The sequence below is a fragment of the Coregonus clupeaformis genome, chromosome 18 (genome assembly GCF_020615455.1).
Source record: "Coregonus clupeaformis isolate EN_2021a chromosome 18, ASM2061545v1, whole genome shotgun sequence".
Taxonomy (NCBI): domain Eukaryota; kingdom Metazoa; phylum Chordata; class Actinopteri; order Salmoniformes; family Salmonidae; genus Coregonus; species Coregonus clupeaformis.
In genome coordinates, this window is record NC_059209.1 from 53,539,644 (window position 1) to 53,555,360 (window position 15,717).

A 15,717-nucleotide genomic window follows, 5' to 3' on the forward strand; every position below is an offset into this window, starting at 1 on the left:
ATACTGTACACGCACCAATTTAATTCCACAAAATTATGCAAATTAACGTATAGACCGATAAGTATGACCAGTCAAATGTATTTATACTGAACAAATATATAAACGCAACATGCAACAATTTCAAAGATTTTACTGAGTTACAGTTCTTATAAGGAAATCAGTCAATTGAAATAAATAAATTAGGCCCTAATCTATGGATTTCACATGACAGGGAAGGGGTGCAGCCATGGGTGGGCCTGAGAGGGCATAGGCCCACCCACTTGGGAGCCAGGCCCACCCATTGGGGAGCCAGGCCCAGCCAATCAGAATGAGCTTTTCCCCACAAAAGGGATTTATTACAGACAGAAATACTCCTCAGTTTCATCAGCTGTCCGGGTGGCTGGTCTCAGACGATCCCGTAGGTGACGAATCCGGAAGTGGAGGTCCTGGGCTGGCCCCTCAACACTTGAGACATCTGTGGCATTGTGTTGTGTGACAAAACTGCACATTTTAGAGTGGCCTTTTATTGTCTCCAGCACAAGGTGCACCTGTTTAATGATCATGCTGTTTAATCCGCTTCTTGATATGCCACACCTGTCAGGTGGATGGATTATCTTGGCAAAGGAGAAATGCTCACTAAACAAATTTGTGAAAAGCTTTTTGTTTGTATTGGACATTTCTGGGATCTTTTATTTCAACTCATGGAACATGGGGCCAACACTTTACATGTTGCGTTTTATATTTTTTGTTCAGTATACATCGACTGGTATTTCCATCACTGAATGAGCTAAAAAGCATTATTTCGCAATGGGATTTTTTCTTCTCCCGGACAATTGGCTGGCACCAATTTTATTTATCGGCTTTCTCCCCCCCAAAACTCAAAGCCTGCTATTACTGGCTAACGGAAACCCTGAGTCACAGCACGGACAAGGACTCAACAAATGTAGACTCACAAAACGCATGCATGCTCACCTTGCACCCACACACGCTCGCACGCACCACACACACACTCCATGTACTGGAAACCCTCAGTCACTTCCACTTGAGCCAACCAGTAGTCCACTAGATGAGACCCGAGGTCAGGTCTGGACACGGCTCAAATCAGCCAGAAATGAAGGAATTGGATTGGATTAAGCAAAGTTTTTGATCATCAAGGGGAAGGGATCTCATTAGTGGGCAGGTAAAGGTCAACTCTCAGCTGAATCTCACTTGCTCCTCTGACTCCCTCCAACTCCCTGTTTAGGTGGCTCTCAGGCTGCCTGCTAAGTCATCTGTTCAAATGCAGCTCTATGAGGCTGCGTTTAGACAGACAGCCCAATTCTGATGTTTTTTTTCACTAATTGGTCTTTTGACCAATCAGATCAGCTCTGATTTTCTGATGTGAAAAGATCTGATGTAATTAGTCAAAATACCAATTAGTAGAAAAAATATCAGAATTGGTCTATTTGTCTAAACGCAGCCTCTGAGAGTCAAGTGCTGCAGAGTGCACACCTCTCTTTGGAATATCAGTGTATTATTTTGGTTTATTCGGATCCGCATTAGCTTTTGCTGGCAGCAGTTATTCTTCCTGGGGTCCACACAAAAACATAAAACACGACGAGTAACAAAACGCTCATAGACAAGAACAGTTACACAAATTTAAAATACAACGATATACAAACAATACAACTAAAGAATGTGTGTTTGTGTGTCTTAGATGTATTTAAGACCAGTCTATTATTAATCACCAATTCTGATACTGACTGTAACTTCTTATTTAGAATTTCAGTGAGCTCACTGGCTTTGGGTGCTGATATGTAGAGTGTGGAATCATTCGCATACATAGTCATTCTAGCTTTGTGTAAGACCAGTGGCAAATCATTTGTAAAGATAGAGAAGATTAATGGCCCAAGGCAACTGCCCTGAGGGACACCGCACTGTACATATCTGATGTTAGAGAAGCTTCCATTGAAGAACTCTCTCTGGGTTCTATTGGATAAATAACCCTCCAACCATGTGATGTAGGTGATGTAAAGCCATAGCAAGTTCGTTTTTTCAATAACATCAAAGGCTGCACTGAAATCTAACAATACAGCTCCAACTACTATCTTATTATCCATTTATTTTAACCAATCATCAGGCATCTGAGTCAGTGCAGTACAAGTTGAGTGCTCTTATCTGTATGCATGCTGAAAGTCCGTAGTTAACTTGTTCTCTGAAAAATAACGTATTTGGTCAAACACAATTCTATCCATCAGTTTACTAAGAACAGGCAGCAAACTGATTGGGCGGCTGTTAGAGCCAGTAAAGGGAGCTTTACTATTTCTAGGCAGTGGAATTACTTTAGCTTCCTTCCACACCTGTGGATACACTCCTTTAGGCTTTGGTTAAAGGTATCACTCCTACTCCCCAGGAGTTATCATTTGTTGACTTCTGTAACCGTAAAAGCCTTGGTTCTCTGCACGTTAACATCAGAAGCCTCCTTCCTAAGTTTGAGTTATTCACTGCGTTAGCAAACTCCGCCAACCCTGATGTTCTAGCAGTGTCTGAATCCTGGCTTAGGAAGGCCACCAGAAATTTCCATCCCCAACTACAACATTTTCCGTCTAGATAGAACTGCTAAAGGGGGTGGAGTTAGCCTGCAGAGCTCTATCATACTATCCAGGTCTGTGCCCAAACAGTTTGAGCTCCTACTTCTAAAAATCCACCTTTCCAGAAATAAGTATCTCACTGTTGCCGCTTGTTACAGACCCCCCTCAGCCCCCAGCTGTGCCCTGGACACCATATGTGAATTGATTGCCCCCCATCTATCCTCAGAGTTCGTACTGCTTGGTGACCTAAACTGGGATATGCTTAACACCCCGGCCATCCTACAATCCAAACTACAATCCAAACTAGATGCCCTCAATCTCTCACAAATTATCAAGGAACCTACCAGGTACAACCCTAAATCCGTAAACATGGGCACCCTCATAGATATCATCCTGACTAACTTACCCTCTAAATACACCTCCGCTGTCTTCAACCAGGATCTCAGCGATCACTGCCTTATTGCCTGCGTCCGTAATGGGTCCGCGGTCAAATGACCACCCCTCATCACTGTCAAGCGCTCCCTAAAACACTTTAGCGAGCAGGCCTTCCTAATTGACCTGGCCCAGGTATCCTGGATGGATATCGATCTCATTCCATCAGTAGAGGATGCCTGGTTGTTCTTTAAAAGTGCTTTCCTCTCCATCTTAAATAAGCATGCCCCATTCAAAAAATTCAGAACAAAGAACAGATATAGCCCCTGGTTCACCCCAGACTTGACTGCCCTTGACCAGCACAAAAACATCCTGTGGCGTACTGCATTAGCATCGAACAGCCCCCGCGATATGCAACTTTTCAGAGAAGTCAGGAACCAATATACACAATCAGTTAGGAAAGCAAAAGCTAGCTTTTTCAAACAGAAATTTGCATCCTGTAGCACTAACTCCAAAAGGTTTTGGGACACTGTAAAGTCCATGGAGAATAAGAGCACCTCCTCCCAGCTGCCCACTGCACAGAGGCTAGGAAACACTATCACCACCGATAAATCTACAATAATCGAGAATTTCAACAAGCATTTTGCTACGGCTGGCCGTGCTTTCCACCTGGCTACCACTACCCCGGCCACCAGCTCTGCACCCTCCGCTGCAACTTGCCCATGCCCCCCCCGCTTCTCCTTCACACAAATTCAGACAGCTGATGTTCTGAAAGAGCTGCAAAATCTGGACCCCTACAAATCCTCTGGGCTAGACAATCTGGACCCTTTCTTTCTAAAACTAGCCGCCGAAATTGTCGCAACCCCTATTACTAGCCTGTTCAACCTCTCTTTCGTAACATCTGAGATCCCCAGAGATTGGAAAGCTGCTGCGGTCATCCCCCTCTTCAAAGGGGGTGACACTCTAGATCCAAACTGTTACAGACCTATATCCATTCTGCCCTGCCTTTCGAAAGTTTTTGAAAGCCAAGTTAAACAGATCACCGACCATTTAGAATCCCACTGTACCTTCTCCGCTATGCAATCCGGTTTCCGAGCTGGTCATGGGTGCACCTCAGCCACGCTCAAGGTCCTAAACAATATTATAACCGCAATCGATAATAGACAGTACTGTGCAGCCGTCTTCATCGACCTGGCCAAGGCTTTCGAATCTGTCAACCACCACATTCTTATTGGCAGACTAAATAGCCTTGGTTTCTCAAATGACTCTGTGTTAACAAACCTCCAAACGAGCTTCAATGCCATACAACACTCCTTCCGTAGCCTCCAACTGCTCTTAAACACTAGTAAAACTAAATGCATGCTCTTCAATTGAACGCTGCTGGCACCCGCTCACCCGACTAGAATCACTACTCTCGACGGGTCTGACCTAGAGTATGTGGACATCTACAAATACCTAGGTGTCTGGTTAGACCGTAAACTCTCCTTCCAGACTCACATTAAGCATCTCCAATCCAAAGTTAAATCTAGAATCGGCTTCCTATTTCGCAACAAAGCCTTCTTCACTCATGCTGCCAAACATGCCCTCGTAAAACTGACTATTCTACCGATCCTTGACTTCGGCGATGTCATTTACAAAATAGCCTCCAACACTCTACTCAGCAAATTGGATGTAGTCTATCACAGTGCCATCCGTTTTGTCACCAAAGCCCCATATACTACCCACCACTGTGACCTGTACGCTCTTGTAGGCTGGTCCTCACTACATATTCGTCGCCAAACCCACTGGCTCCAGGCCATCTATAAATCACTGCTAGGCAAATCTCCGCCTTATCTTAGCTCATTGGTCACCATACCACCCACCCGTAGTATGCGCTCCAGCAGGTACAGTGGGGAGAACAAGTATTTGATACACTGCCGATTTTGCAGGTTTTCCTACTTACAAAGCATGTAGAGGTCTGTAATTTTTATCATAGGTACACTTCAACTGTGAGAGACGGGAAAAATCCAGAAAATCACATTGTATGATTTTTAAGTAATTAATTTGCATTTTATTGCATGACATAAGTATTTGATCACCTACCAACCAGTAAGAATTCCGGCTCTCACAGACCTGTTAGTTTTTCTTTAAGAAGCCCTCCTGTTCTCCACTCATTACCTGTATTAACTGCACCTGTTTGAACTCGTTACCTGTATAAAAGACACCTGTCCACACACTCAATCAAACAGACTCCAACCTCTCCACAATGGCCAAGACCAGAGAGCTATGTAAGGACATCAGGGATAAAATTGTAGACCTGCACAAGGCTGGGATGGGCTACAGGACAATAGGCAAGCAGCTTGGTGAGAAGGCAACAACTGTTGGCGCAATTATTAGAAAATGGAAGAAGTTCAAGATGACGGTCAATCACCCTCGGTCTGGGGCTCCATGCAAGATCTCACCTCGTGGGGCATCAATGATCATGAGGAAGGTGAGGGATCAGCCCAGAACTACACGGCTGGACCTCAAGAAAACCATTAGTAACACACTACGCCGTCATGGATTAAAATCCTGCAGCGCACGCAAGGTCCCCCTGCTCAAGCCAGCACATGTCCAGGCCCGTCTGAAGTTTGCCAATGGCCATCTGGATGATCCAGAGGAGGAATGGGAGAAGGTCATGTGGTCTGATGAGACAAAAATAGAGCTTTTTGGTCTAAACTCCACTCGCTGTGTTTGGAGGAAGAAGAAGGATGAGTACAACCCCAAGAACACCATCCCAACCGTGAAGCATGGAGGTGGAAACATCATTCTTTGGGGATGCTTTTCTGCAAAGGGGACAGGACGACTGCACCGTATTGAGGGGAGGATGGATGGGGCCATGTATCGCGAGATCTTGGCCAACAACCTCCTTCCCTCAGTAAGAGCATTGAAGATGGGTCGTGGCTGGGTCTTCCAGCATAACAACGACCCGAAACACACAGCCAGGGCAACTAAGGAGTGGCTCCGTAAGAAGCATCTCAAGGTCCTGGAGTGGCCTAGCCAGTCTCCAGACCTGAACCCAATATAAAATCTTTGGAGGGAGCTGAAAGTCTGTATTGCCCAGCGACAGCCCCGAAACCTGAAAGATCTGGAGAAGGTCTGTATGGAGGAGTGGGCCAAAATCCCTGCTGCAGTGTGTGCAAACCTGGTCAAGACCTACAGGAAACGTATGATCTCTGTAATTGCAAACAAAGGTTTCTGTACCAAATATTAAGTTCTGCTTTTCTGATGTATCAAATACTTATGTCATGCAATAAAATGCAAATTAATTACTTAAAAATCATACAATGTGATTTTCTGGATTTTTGTTTTAGATTCCGTCTCTCACAGTTGAAGTGTACCTATGATAAAAATTACAGACCTCTACATGCTTTGTAAGTAGGAAAACCTGCAAAATCGGCAGTGTATCAAATACTTGTTCTCCCCACTGTATATCTCACTGGTCATCCCCAAAGCCAACACCTCCTTTGGCCGCCATTCCTTCCAGTTCTCTGCTGCCAATGACTGGAACGAACTGCAAAAATCTCTGAAGCCGGAGACTCTTATCTCCCTCACTAACTTTAAGCATCAGTTGTCAGAGCACCTTACCGATCATTGCACCTGTACACAGCCCTTCTGAAATTAGCCCACTCAACTACCTCATCCCCATATTGTTATTTATTTTGCTCATTTGCACCCCAGTATCTCTATTTGCACATCATCTCTTGCACATCTATCATTCCAGTGTTAATACTAATTGTAATTATTTTGCACTATGGCCTATTTATTGTCTTACCTCCATAACTTGCTACATTTGCACACACTGTATATATATTTTTCTGTTGTATTTTTGACTTTATGTTTTTTACCCCATATGTAACTGTGTGTTGTTGTTGTTATCGCACTGCTTTGCTTTATCTTGGCCAGGTCGCAGTTATAAATGAGAACTTGTTCTCAACTGGCTTACCTGGTTAAATAAATAAAAATAAAAATATAGCAAATAGGGGTGGCAATACAGTCTGCTACCATTCTCAATGGTTTCATATCAAGGTGGTCTATACCTGGTGGCTTATCATTATTGATGGATAACAATAGTTTCCACCTCTCCCACACAAACTTGACCAAATTCAAAACAGCAATCCTTATTTTTCATTATTAGATATTTTATACAAAAATATGATGGTTCACTGTTCAATAATGTCATTTCACTTCTGAGTTTTTCTACTTTACTCGTGAAATAGTAATTGAAATTTTTGGCAATATTGAAAGGTTTTGTTATAAATTACCCATCAACTTCAATGAACGATGGGGATAAATTGGATTTTCTGCCCATGATATAATTTAAGGTACTCCAAAGTCTTGTTCCATTGTGTTTTATGTCATTTATCTTGGTTTGGTAATATAATTTCTTCTTTTTGTTAAGTTTATTCACAACATTTCTCAATTTACAGTATGTCGTTCCAATCAGCTGAGCAGCCTGACTTGTTTGCCACTTCTTTTGCATCATTTATTTGAACCATACCAAGGGGCTCTAACAGTTCTCTCAGTTAATTTCTTAACAGGTGCATGCTTTTCAATACTTCCAGTGCTGCATCTGGATTCACTTCCTCATACCAACATACATATTTTACATCTTCAACAAAAGAGAACACATTTTGAATGATCTCTTATAAATTACTTTAGGCCCAACCTTTGGCACTTTGGCTTTCCTTGTTATTGCCACAATGTTATGGTCACTACAGCCAATTGGAACTGATATCGCTTTGGAGCAAAGCTCTGCAGCGTTAATGAGGATATGATCAATACAAGTGGATGTCACATCCAACACTATTGGTATACACTAGTTGGTTGAGTGATAACCTGGGTCATATTACAGGCATTAGTCACAGTAAGAAGATTCCTCTTGAGAGGAAAGCTAGTTGCTAACCAGTCCAGGTCACCCAGAAAATAGATCTCTCTGTTAACATCACGCACACTATTAAGCATTGCACACATTATCCAAATACTGACTGTTAGCACTTGGTGGCCTATAGCAGCACCCCAAAATAAGAGACTTTAGATGAGGCAGGTGAACTTGCAACCACAACACTTCAACAACATTTGACATGAGATCCTCTCTAAGCTTTACAGGAATATGGCCCTGAACATATACAGTGCTATGAAAAAGTATTTGCCCCCTTTCTAATTTTCTCTACTTTTGCATATTTGTGATACTGAATGTTATCAGATCTTCAACCAAAACCTAATATTAGATAAAGGGAACATAAGTGAACAAATAACACAACAATTACATATTTATTTAATTTATTTCATAAACAAAGTTATACAACACCCAATTCCCCTGTGTGAAAAAGTAATTGCCCCCTTACACTTAATAACTGGTTGTGCCACCTTTAGCTGCAATGACTCCAACCAATTGCTTCCTGTAATAATATAATAATAATAATAATAAGTTGTTGTAATATTAGGTTTTGGTTGAAGATCTGATAACATTCAGTATCACAAATATGCAAAAGTAGAGAACATTAGAAATGGGGCAAATACTTTTTCATAGCACTGTACAGCAACACCTCCCACATAGGCATTCCTGTCTTTTCTGTTGATGTTATATCCTTGTATTGCTACTGCTGTGTCATCAAAGGTATTATCTAAGTGAGTTTCAGAGATAGCCAGTATATGAATGTTGTCCGATGTTAGCAAGTTATTGATTTCATGAACCATTTCTAAGGCTACATATATTAATATGGGCTATTCTTAGCCCTTTCCTGGGTAGCTTATTGGAGATAGACATAATATGGAGAAAGAATTGTGTATGTGATGTTACTGACCAGGAAGCTTGGCTCTCTCACTCCTCCCAGGCTTTTGTGCGGGAGGGTGGACAATGAGCTTGTCATAGCAAATGTAAGAAATGTCCCCACACTCTCTCTAAAGTTGGTAATAATGTCCCAAGTATCCTACTAGGCAGGTTTCTGATTCTTTGGGATTTTTAAGAATGCATGCCAAAAAGATCCTATGACGTTGATAATTGTTCTCTCTGTGTTCTTATTAATCTCTTAATTCACAAGAACACAGAGAGATAACTATATCCAGTCCAAGCTGATTATAGCAGATGATTCCCACTCTCTCATTAGTGGCCTGTGTGCATAATGCTGTAACTGTGTTGTTGTTTCTTCTGTCTGCAGCCATTCAGGACGATGAGAGGTTCTCGGCGGAGGAGATGGACGAGAGGAGACGACAGAACATCGCCTACGAGTACCTCTGTCACCTGGAGGAGGCCAAACAGTAAGAGAGGAGGTGTCATGGATGTAGGGAGGAACAAAAGAGAAGATGATGAGGGAGTGGGGAGAGAACAGAGAGAGGAGGATGATATGAGTGGAGGGATGAGGAGACCATACAGTAAGAGGAGAAATGGATGGATGAAAGGAAGGAGGGGTAAGAGTGGTGTAGTAGGAAGAGAGAGCATTAGAAGGAGAAGAGAGATTTTGGTGCTGTAGATTATGATATCTTGAGTGCCTTTTTGGCGCACACGTTGCTGTCATCAGGTGACGGCTGGCTGTAAGCTGCGGCTCATTGAAGTGTTTGAAATGGAGTGTGGGAGAAGCAGTTTTTTTCTCAAAGGACAGACTAGCTCTCCTGCTGACAGCTACTCACGCTGCTCTGAAATCAGGTAACCTAACAGCTCAGACTGGGACTAAAGGGAGAATGAAACTCATAAAGTTCATGTTAGCTTAAACATTAACACTTTAAACCCCACAATGTCTCTGACATGGGGCCGACAATGTCGTATTAAAGATTAGTGTGAATAATTTCTAATACAGTTATTTTAAGATGGGTTGATAAAATAAGTTGTGATTGGTTTTGATAAACCAATGTAGGCTTTTCCGAAGAGCTCTGAGCGTGCCGTGACAGATACTGAACCACTTCCTCTCCTCTGTATGAAGGCACCCAACGGAACAGGAAGCCTCTCCTCTCGTGTTCTTACATGCTGGTTTTCAGACTGCCCACCAAACCACACCTCTGCAAGCAACCCAGAATAATCACGCCAAAACCTAATCCTCTATAGCTGTACCATGGTGACATCACCAGTCAGCAGGTGGTTTGAACACTTCTAGCCTGTATGTGTTGAGGTCAGAGTTTGCTGTGTACTGGTATGACTGCATTGACTCCCCTGATGAGATGTTGGATTAGAGTTTGACTGCAGAACGTAGACTTTGATTTGGTAGAGAACAGAGACTTGGTAGTGGGATCATTTATGACAGGGATCATCAACTAGATTCAGCCACAGGACAAATTTTTTTCTTGAGTGGGGGGCCGGAACATAATTATATATAATTTGTAGACTGCAAAATTGACCGCAAGAAGCCCAAACAGATATAACGTTTGACTAAAACACAATCATTTCAAACCTTGCTTACATTTGTATACGATCATGTCTTGTCCCTCTATTATGCGTGGGAATACTTGGGAACAGATTTCTTAAATTAAAATCACTTGGAGCTGATTTTCAGGTGTTTTTTACAGTATTTTATGTTCAACAATGAAAATTAAACAAAAATAGTTTTTTGCTCAGAAAAATTGGGGGACCAAATAAAACCAACCGCGGGCCGCCAGTTGGGGAACCCTGATTTATGACCTTATTGGTGTCATGGATCTCTGTCTGTCAAAGCGTAAAATGGATTCTGTTGACAAACTAGCACTCAGCAGCACGGCTGACTTCCCATCTCTCTCCTCCATCGCTGGTGAGGCCTCTATTCTGGGAAGTTTGTCATCTGGGATTAGGATTATAGTGCTGGCTGCTAATTAGGCTATTAGTGAATATTAGTGACTGAGTCAGGCAGTGGGATTAGGGCCCGTCTAACCCTGCTCTGCTCTGCTTCCACTCTGGGGTCAGGAGTCACAGGCACAGGGCAGGCATGCAGCCCCAGTCTAGTTGGCCCATCAACAGCACCTGGGAGAATGGCTTGATTAGAACAACTAAACCATAATGCTTTTGTCTTCTCTGGTAAATGGGGTTAATGCACTCTGAGTATCTGTCTGGACTTTATTAATACACCTGTGGTTTAGAGGTATGATATGATAACACACTGGTAGCTCACAAGTCACAACCATAGTTCACCATAACAGCCTTGCAAAAGGGTTTACTAATAAAAACCAGATGGTACACATTAGTTTGCATAATGTAGGCCTACCTCAGTTTTAACCAAAACTGTAGTGCAGTGACAGGCCTAGGCCTAGACACTAGGTGGACTATGTACCTGTAGTACTGAGTAAACAGTATGTCAGCTTGCACATGTGTTTTTTTTAATAGTCAAATTCAAGGACTTTCAGGAACTTTTTCAAGCACTTAATTGTCATTTTCAAGTACCTCAATGTTGTACAATTGTGTAATTGATGTAATTGTACATATAGGGCCTAATATATAGAACCCCCACCTCCCCTAAAAACATGCAAAAAGTGTCAAACAAGTAGGCCGTTACCACTTTAAGGATGATACATTTTTTAGGCCTTGCCAATGCAATGATATTCAAATAATTATTACATTCTAAAATATGTGAGAATAATGTGGATGTTGCCTGACTAATTAGATTAGATGCATGGCCATTTTCCTGTAGCCTATGAGGCCGACGCAGGCACACATAATAAATCCATGAATAGTGGTAGCATTAATCTCACCATTTGAATCTTACAATCGCTGTTTTTATAATGACAAAGTGACCAAAAACCAGGTTCCTTTTTTAATGGAATGATTTGAATGGACAGCCAAGTTGAAGCGAACATTAGATGTTGTCGTCCTCATAATAACCGTATGTGGTTATACCGCAACAGAGTAGTGCAACACCTTTCAATTGAAGCAGCGTGAAACAAAAGAAAGTGGCCAAATCTCTCACAAATACGGATATAAAATGAAATCACAGGTAATTATAAGGGTGCCGGAGAACTTAAAAATAAATTGGCTACAATAATTACAAGGACTTTCCTACACAATTGGGTCTATCCTACACAATTGCACATAGTAGACTTGGTTTTCAATTCGACACACAAAAACATATGAAAACATGAACACATTACCTTTCTCTGTTAAATCTAAGGAGACCCTGCTGTAAACCAAGCAGACAACAGATGATCAAAATGAGTTGGTTAGGGATATTAGATCCAGCGTGGATCCAGGCACAACTGTCTTCACCGGCGTAACCAATGAGACACCAAGATTTTCTGGACATTCCTCACGACACCTTTTTTCCAGCTCTTGGGCTGTTGTTGCATCGCATGCGCTATCACAACAGTTGTTCGTCACTTGACTGTCATTTGGAAAATTCAGTCCTGGATCAGATGATGCTGTGTGAAATTATCACAGCGTAACTAATCAGCTGGAGACCAAATGCACATCCAACAAGTATTATGCATAATTATTGAAGAACGTGATCAAGACAAAGGAGATGCTTGTGGACTACAGGAAAAAAATATAAGAGGACTGAGCACACCCCCATTCTCATCGACGGGGCTGTAGTGGAACAGGTTGAGAGCTTCAAGTTCCTTGGTGTCCATATCACCAACAAACTATCATGGTCCAAACACACCAAGACAGTCATGAAGAGGGCACGACAAAGCCTATTCCCCCTCAGGAGACTGAAAAGATTTGGCATGGGTCCTCAGATCCTCAAAAAGTTATACAGCTGCACCATCGAGAGCATCTTGACTGGTTGCATCACCGCCTGGTATGGCAACTGCTCGGCCTCCGACCGCAAGGCACTACAGAGGGTAGTGCGTACGGCCCAGTATATCACTGGGGCCAAGCTTCTTGCTATCTAGGACCTCTATACCAGGCGGTGTCAGAGAAAGGCCCTAAAAATTATCAAAGACTCCAGCCACCCTGGTCATAGAATTTTCTCTCTGCTACTGCACAGCAAGCGGTACCGGAGTGCCAAGTCTAGGTCCAAAAGGCTTCTTAACAGGTTCTACACCCAAGCCATAAGACTCCTGAACAGTTAATCATGGCTACCCTGACTATTTGCATTGCCCCCCCACCCCATCCCCCTCTTTTACGCTGCTGCTACTCTGTTTACTATTTATGCATAGTCACTTTAACTCTACCCACATGTACATATTACCTCAATTACCTCGACTAACCGGTGCCCCCGCACATTGACTCTGTACCGGTACCCCCTGTATATAGCCTCCCTACTGTTATCTTATTTTACTGCTGCTCTTTAATTATTTGCTATTGATATCTCTATACAAAAAATTGTCCGACATCTAGATCCAGGATTCTTACGGGGTTCAAGTTCAATGTCTAATTTAACTCATTTAATGCATAATATATGATATAACGACAACTTTCACTGCCATAAATGCAAGGACAGGAAGGTAATGTTTTATGTCACACGATTTTGGACAAATCCTTCAAGACGGCAACCATGATAAAGGTTTAAACAGGTTTTAAATCAACTCATACATTTTATTCAATATAGCCATGAACCCCCTTATATCTTAATGTAATGATTAAACATTTTTTGCCAGATTATTATCAATGACTTATCAACAGCTGTAACAAGTTGTCCAGCATAGGAAATCCTCACTGGTACCCTAGTTTATAGAAAGACCCATATAGGCTAGTAACACTTGGCCTGGTCACTGGTGTGGGATTTCTCCTTTTGTCCCAAAGAGCATTAGGCTAATATTAGGGCTGGGAATTGCCAGGGACCTCACAAAACAATATTATCACGATACTTATTTGCCGATATGTTTTGTGATTCTCACGATTCTATATGTATTGCGATTCAATACTGCGATTTGATTTTCCAAACGTATTGCTCACTATAGAGCATGAGAAAATGAGTTTTGATCAGTCATGGAAATAAGTGCTCAAAACATGTTGGCTCACTATTTAAAAAGAAGATGAACAAACTACCTAGCCAAAAAATGTATCGATACTTGGAGTCAGTATCGATATATTGTCCAAAATAATATTGCGATATGCAACTATCGATCCCCTCCCCCCTTCTCCCATCACTAGTTAATGAAGTGTTTAGCCTGGTCACAGGTCTGACAGTACCATCCTGAAAATTAATAGCAAACATATATATTAATTTTTTTACTCTGTCACTAAGGTGACCCGAAAAAAAAGGTTTAGGTGGCTCGCCCAAGGATTACAATGGCAGAAAAATCTCTGACAATAACAGGAAAGAGTGGCTGAGGAGTTGTAAACATTGTTGTTGGAGCTGTGCTTCTCAATGCAGCTGTATACAACCAACCACATTGTTTCACTCCTGGAAGTGCAGCTTCAGAGGCTGGAGAGCTTTGTTACTGACTGAGCCAGGATGTTCTTCTCGTCTCGTTCACTTTACCTCACCCTGGTACTCTTTTTCTCGCTCGGTTTCTCTTTCTTTCACCTCTCTCCTTATTAATACACTTTACCTCTTATTTTCATCTGTGAACTAAAACACCCACAATGGTGTGTCACTATAGCCTTGTATCTGTGTCTGTATACTCTTGCGTTTCCCCACTCCTCCACTACATGAGCGCTAGCCAGTACAGTAGGCCGGCCCTCTCTCCAACCCACGCAACCAACTCTCATCAAGTGCTCACTGTGATCAGACGGACATCGCATGATGTGCTGTTATCTTTATCAGCCACCCACACAAAGCCCTCTGTGCCTCCAGTCACACCGCCTCTATTCCTGATGAGGATTTGTTATTGTGGTTCTTTTGGCGAGGGCCGGCCTGGTTGTGTTTGTCCTGTAGTCCCCTGGGCCAGTTCAGTAGCGCTGCAGTGTGTAGAACGTGGCTGTGGCACTGTTCCAAGATGGTAGATTAATGTCGGGTCGCGTTAGTGCAGAAGTGTGCCGATCTGACACAGCGGATCTGACTGGTGTGCCGATCTGACACACCAGTCAGATTCTTCAGGCCTGTTGCCCTAATTCCCCGCTTTCCCAGGCCATTATGGCTCAGCATGGCAGCATTGGACCAACTGATATCTAGGCCCGTATGAACAGTGTCTCAGAATAGGAGTGCTGATCTAGGATCAGGTTCTCCCTGTCCATATAATCTTATCCATTATGATCTTAAATCTTCGATCAACACTGCTACTCTGAGACGCTTTAAGACTACAGGCCCTGGTTTTACTGAATGGTACTGGACTTAACTGGTGTTGGTTACTGTACCTTCAAGGGTCATATTCTGCCCAAAGTGTTCATGCTCCTGTTATTTTAGCCCAAGCCAAGAGGCAAGCCTGTTCTTTTCACCTGCTTTTTCTGTGTCCGTCATCATCCTCTCATGTTTCCTTTGATATCAGAAAGCCATTGATTTGCCATAAAATGTCCCCATGTACTGTAGTATCTTGGCATTTGCCAGCAGGGTTTTGGTGAAGAATCACAGCACTTTATAAGGTTGTAGAACAAACAAAGGACCTTACAATGAATGGCAGCTACAATGAACCGTTCATTCTGCAATGAAACTCTACAATGAAGTTAAAGGGATAGTTCACCCAAATTACAAAATGACATTGGTTTCCTCACCCTGTAAGCAGTCTATGGACAAGATATGACAGCAATCCATGCTTTAGTTTAGTTTCCCTGACACTTTCCACATGCTACCATTTTAGCATTTGTGGCACAAATCCCATTCAAGTCATGGGACCGTTATTAGCATTTTTACATGCATCATGTTCAAATCATCTATAAGTGACTTTGTTGAGCTTCACAATCAATTTGAGATACTTTCGGATGATTTGGACATGATGCGCGAAAAATTCTAATATCGGTCCCATGACTTGAATGGGATTTGTGCCACAAATACTAAAA

General features: G+C 42.4%; 1 protein-coding gene across 2 annotated transcripts in view; it reads left to right on the forward strand.

The window, feature by feature from the left end:
• The window catches only part of LOC121573401 (ras GTPase-activating-like protein IQGAP1), an 81,852-nt gene that overhangs the window by 10,635 nt on the left and 55,500 nt on the right, over positions 1 to 15,717 (forward strand). For both annotated transcript variants that reach the window (XM_041885347.2, XM_041885356.2), the window contains one exon: positions 9,101 to 9,200. In XM_041885347.2, the coding sequence (XP_041741281.2) occupies positions 9,101 to 9,200 (100 nt within the window). The remainder of the gene's footprint in view (positions 1 to 9,100; positions 9,201 to 15,717) is intronic.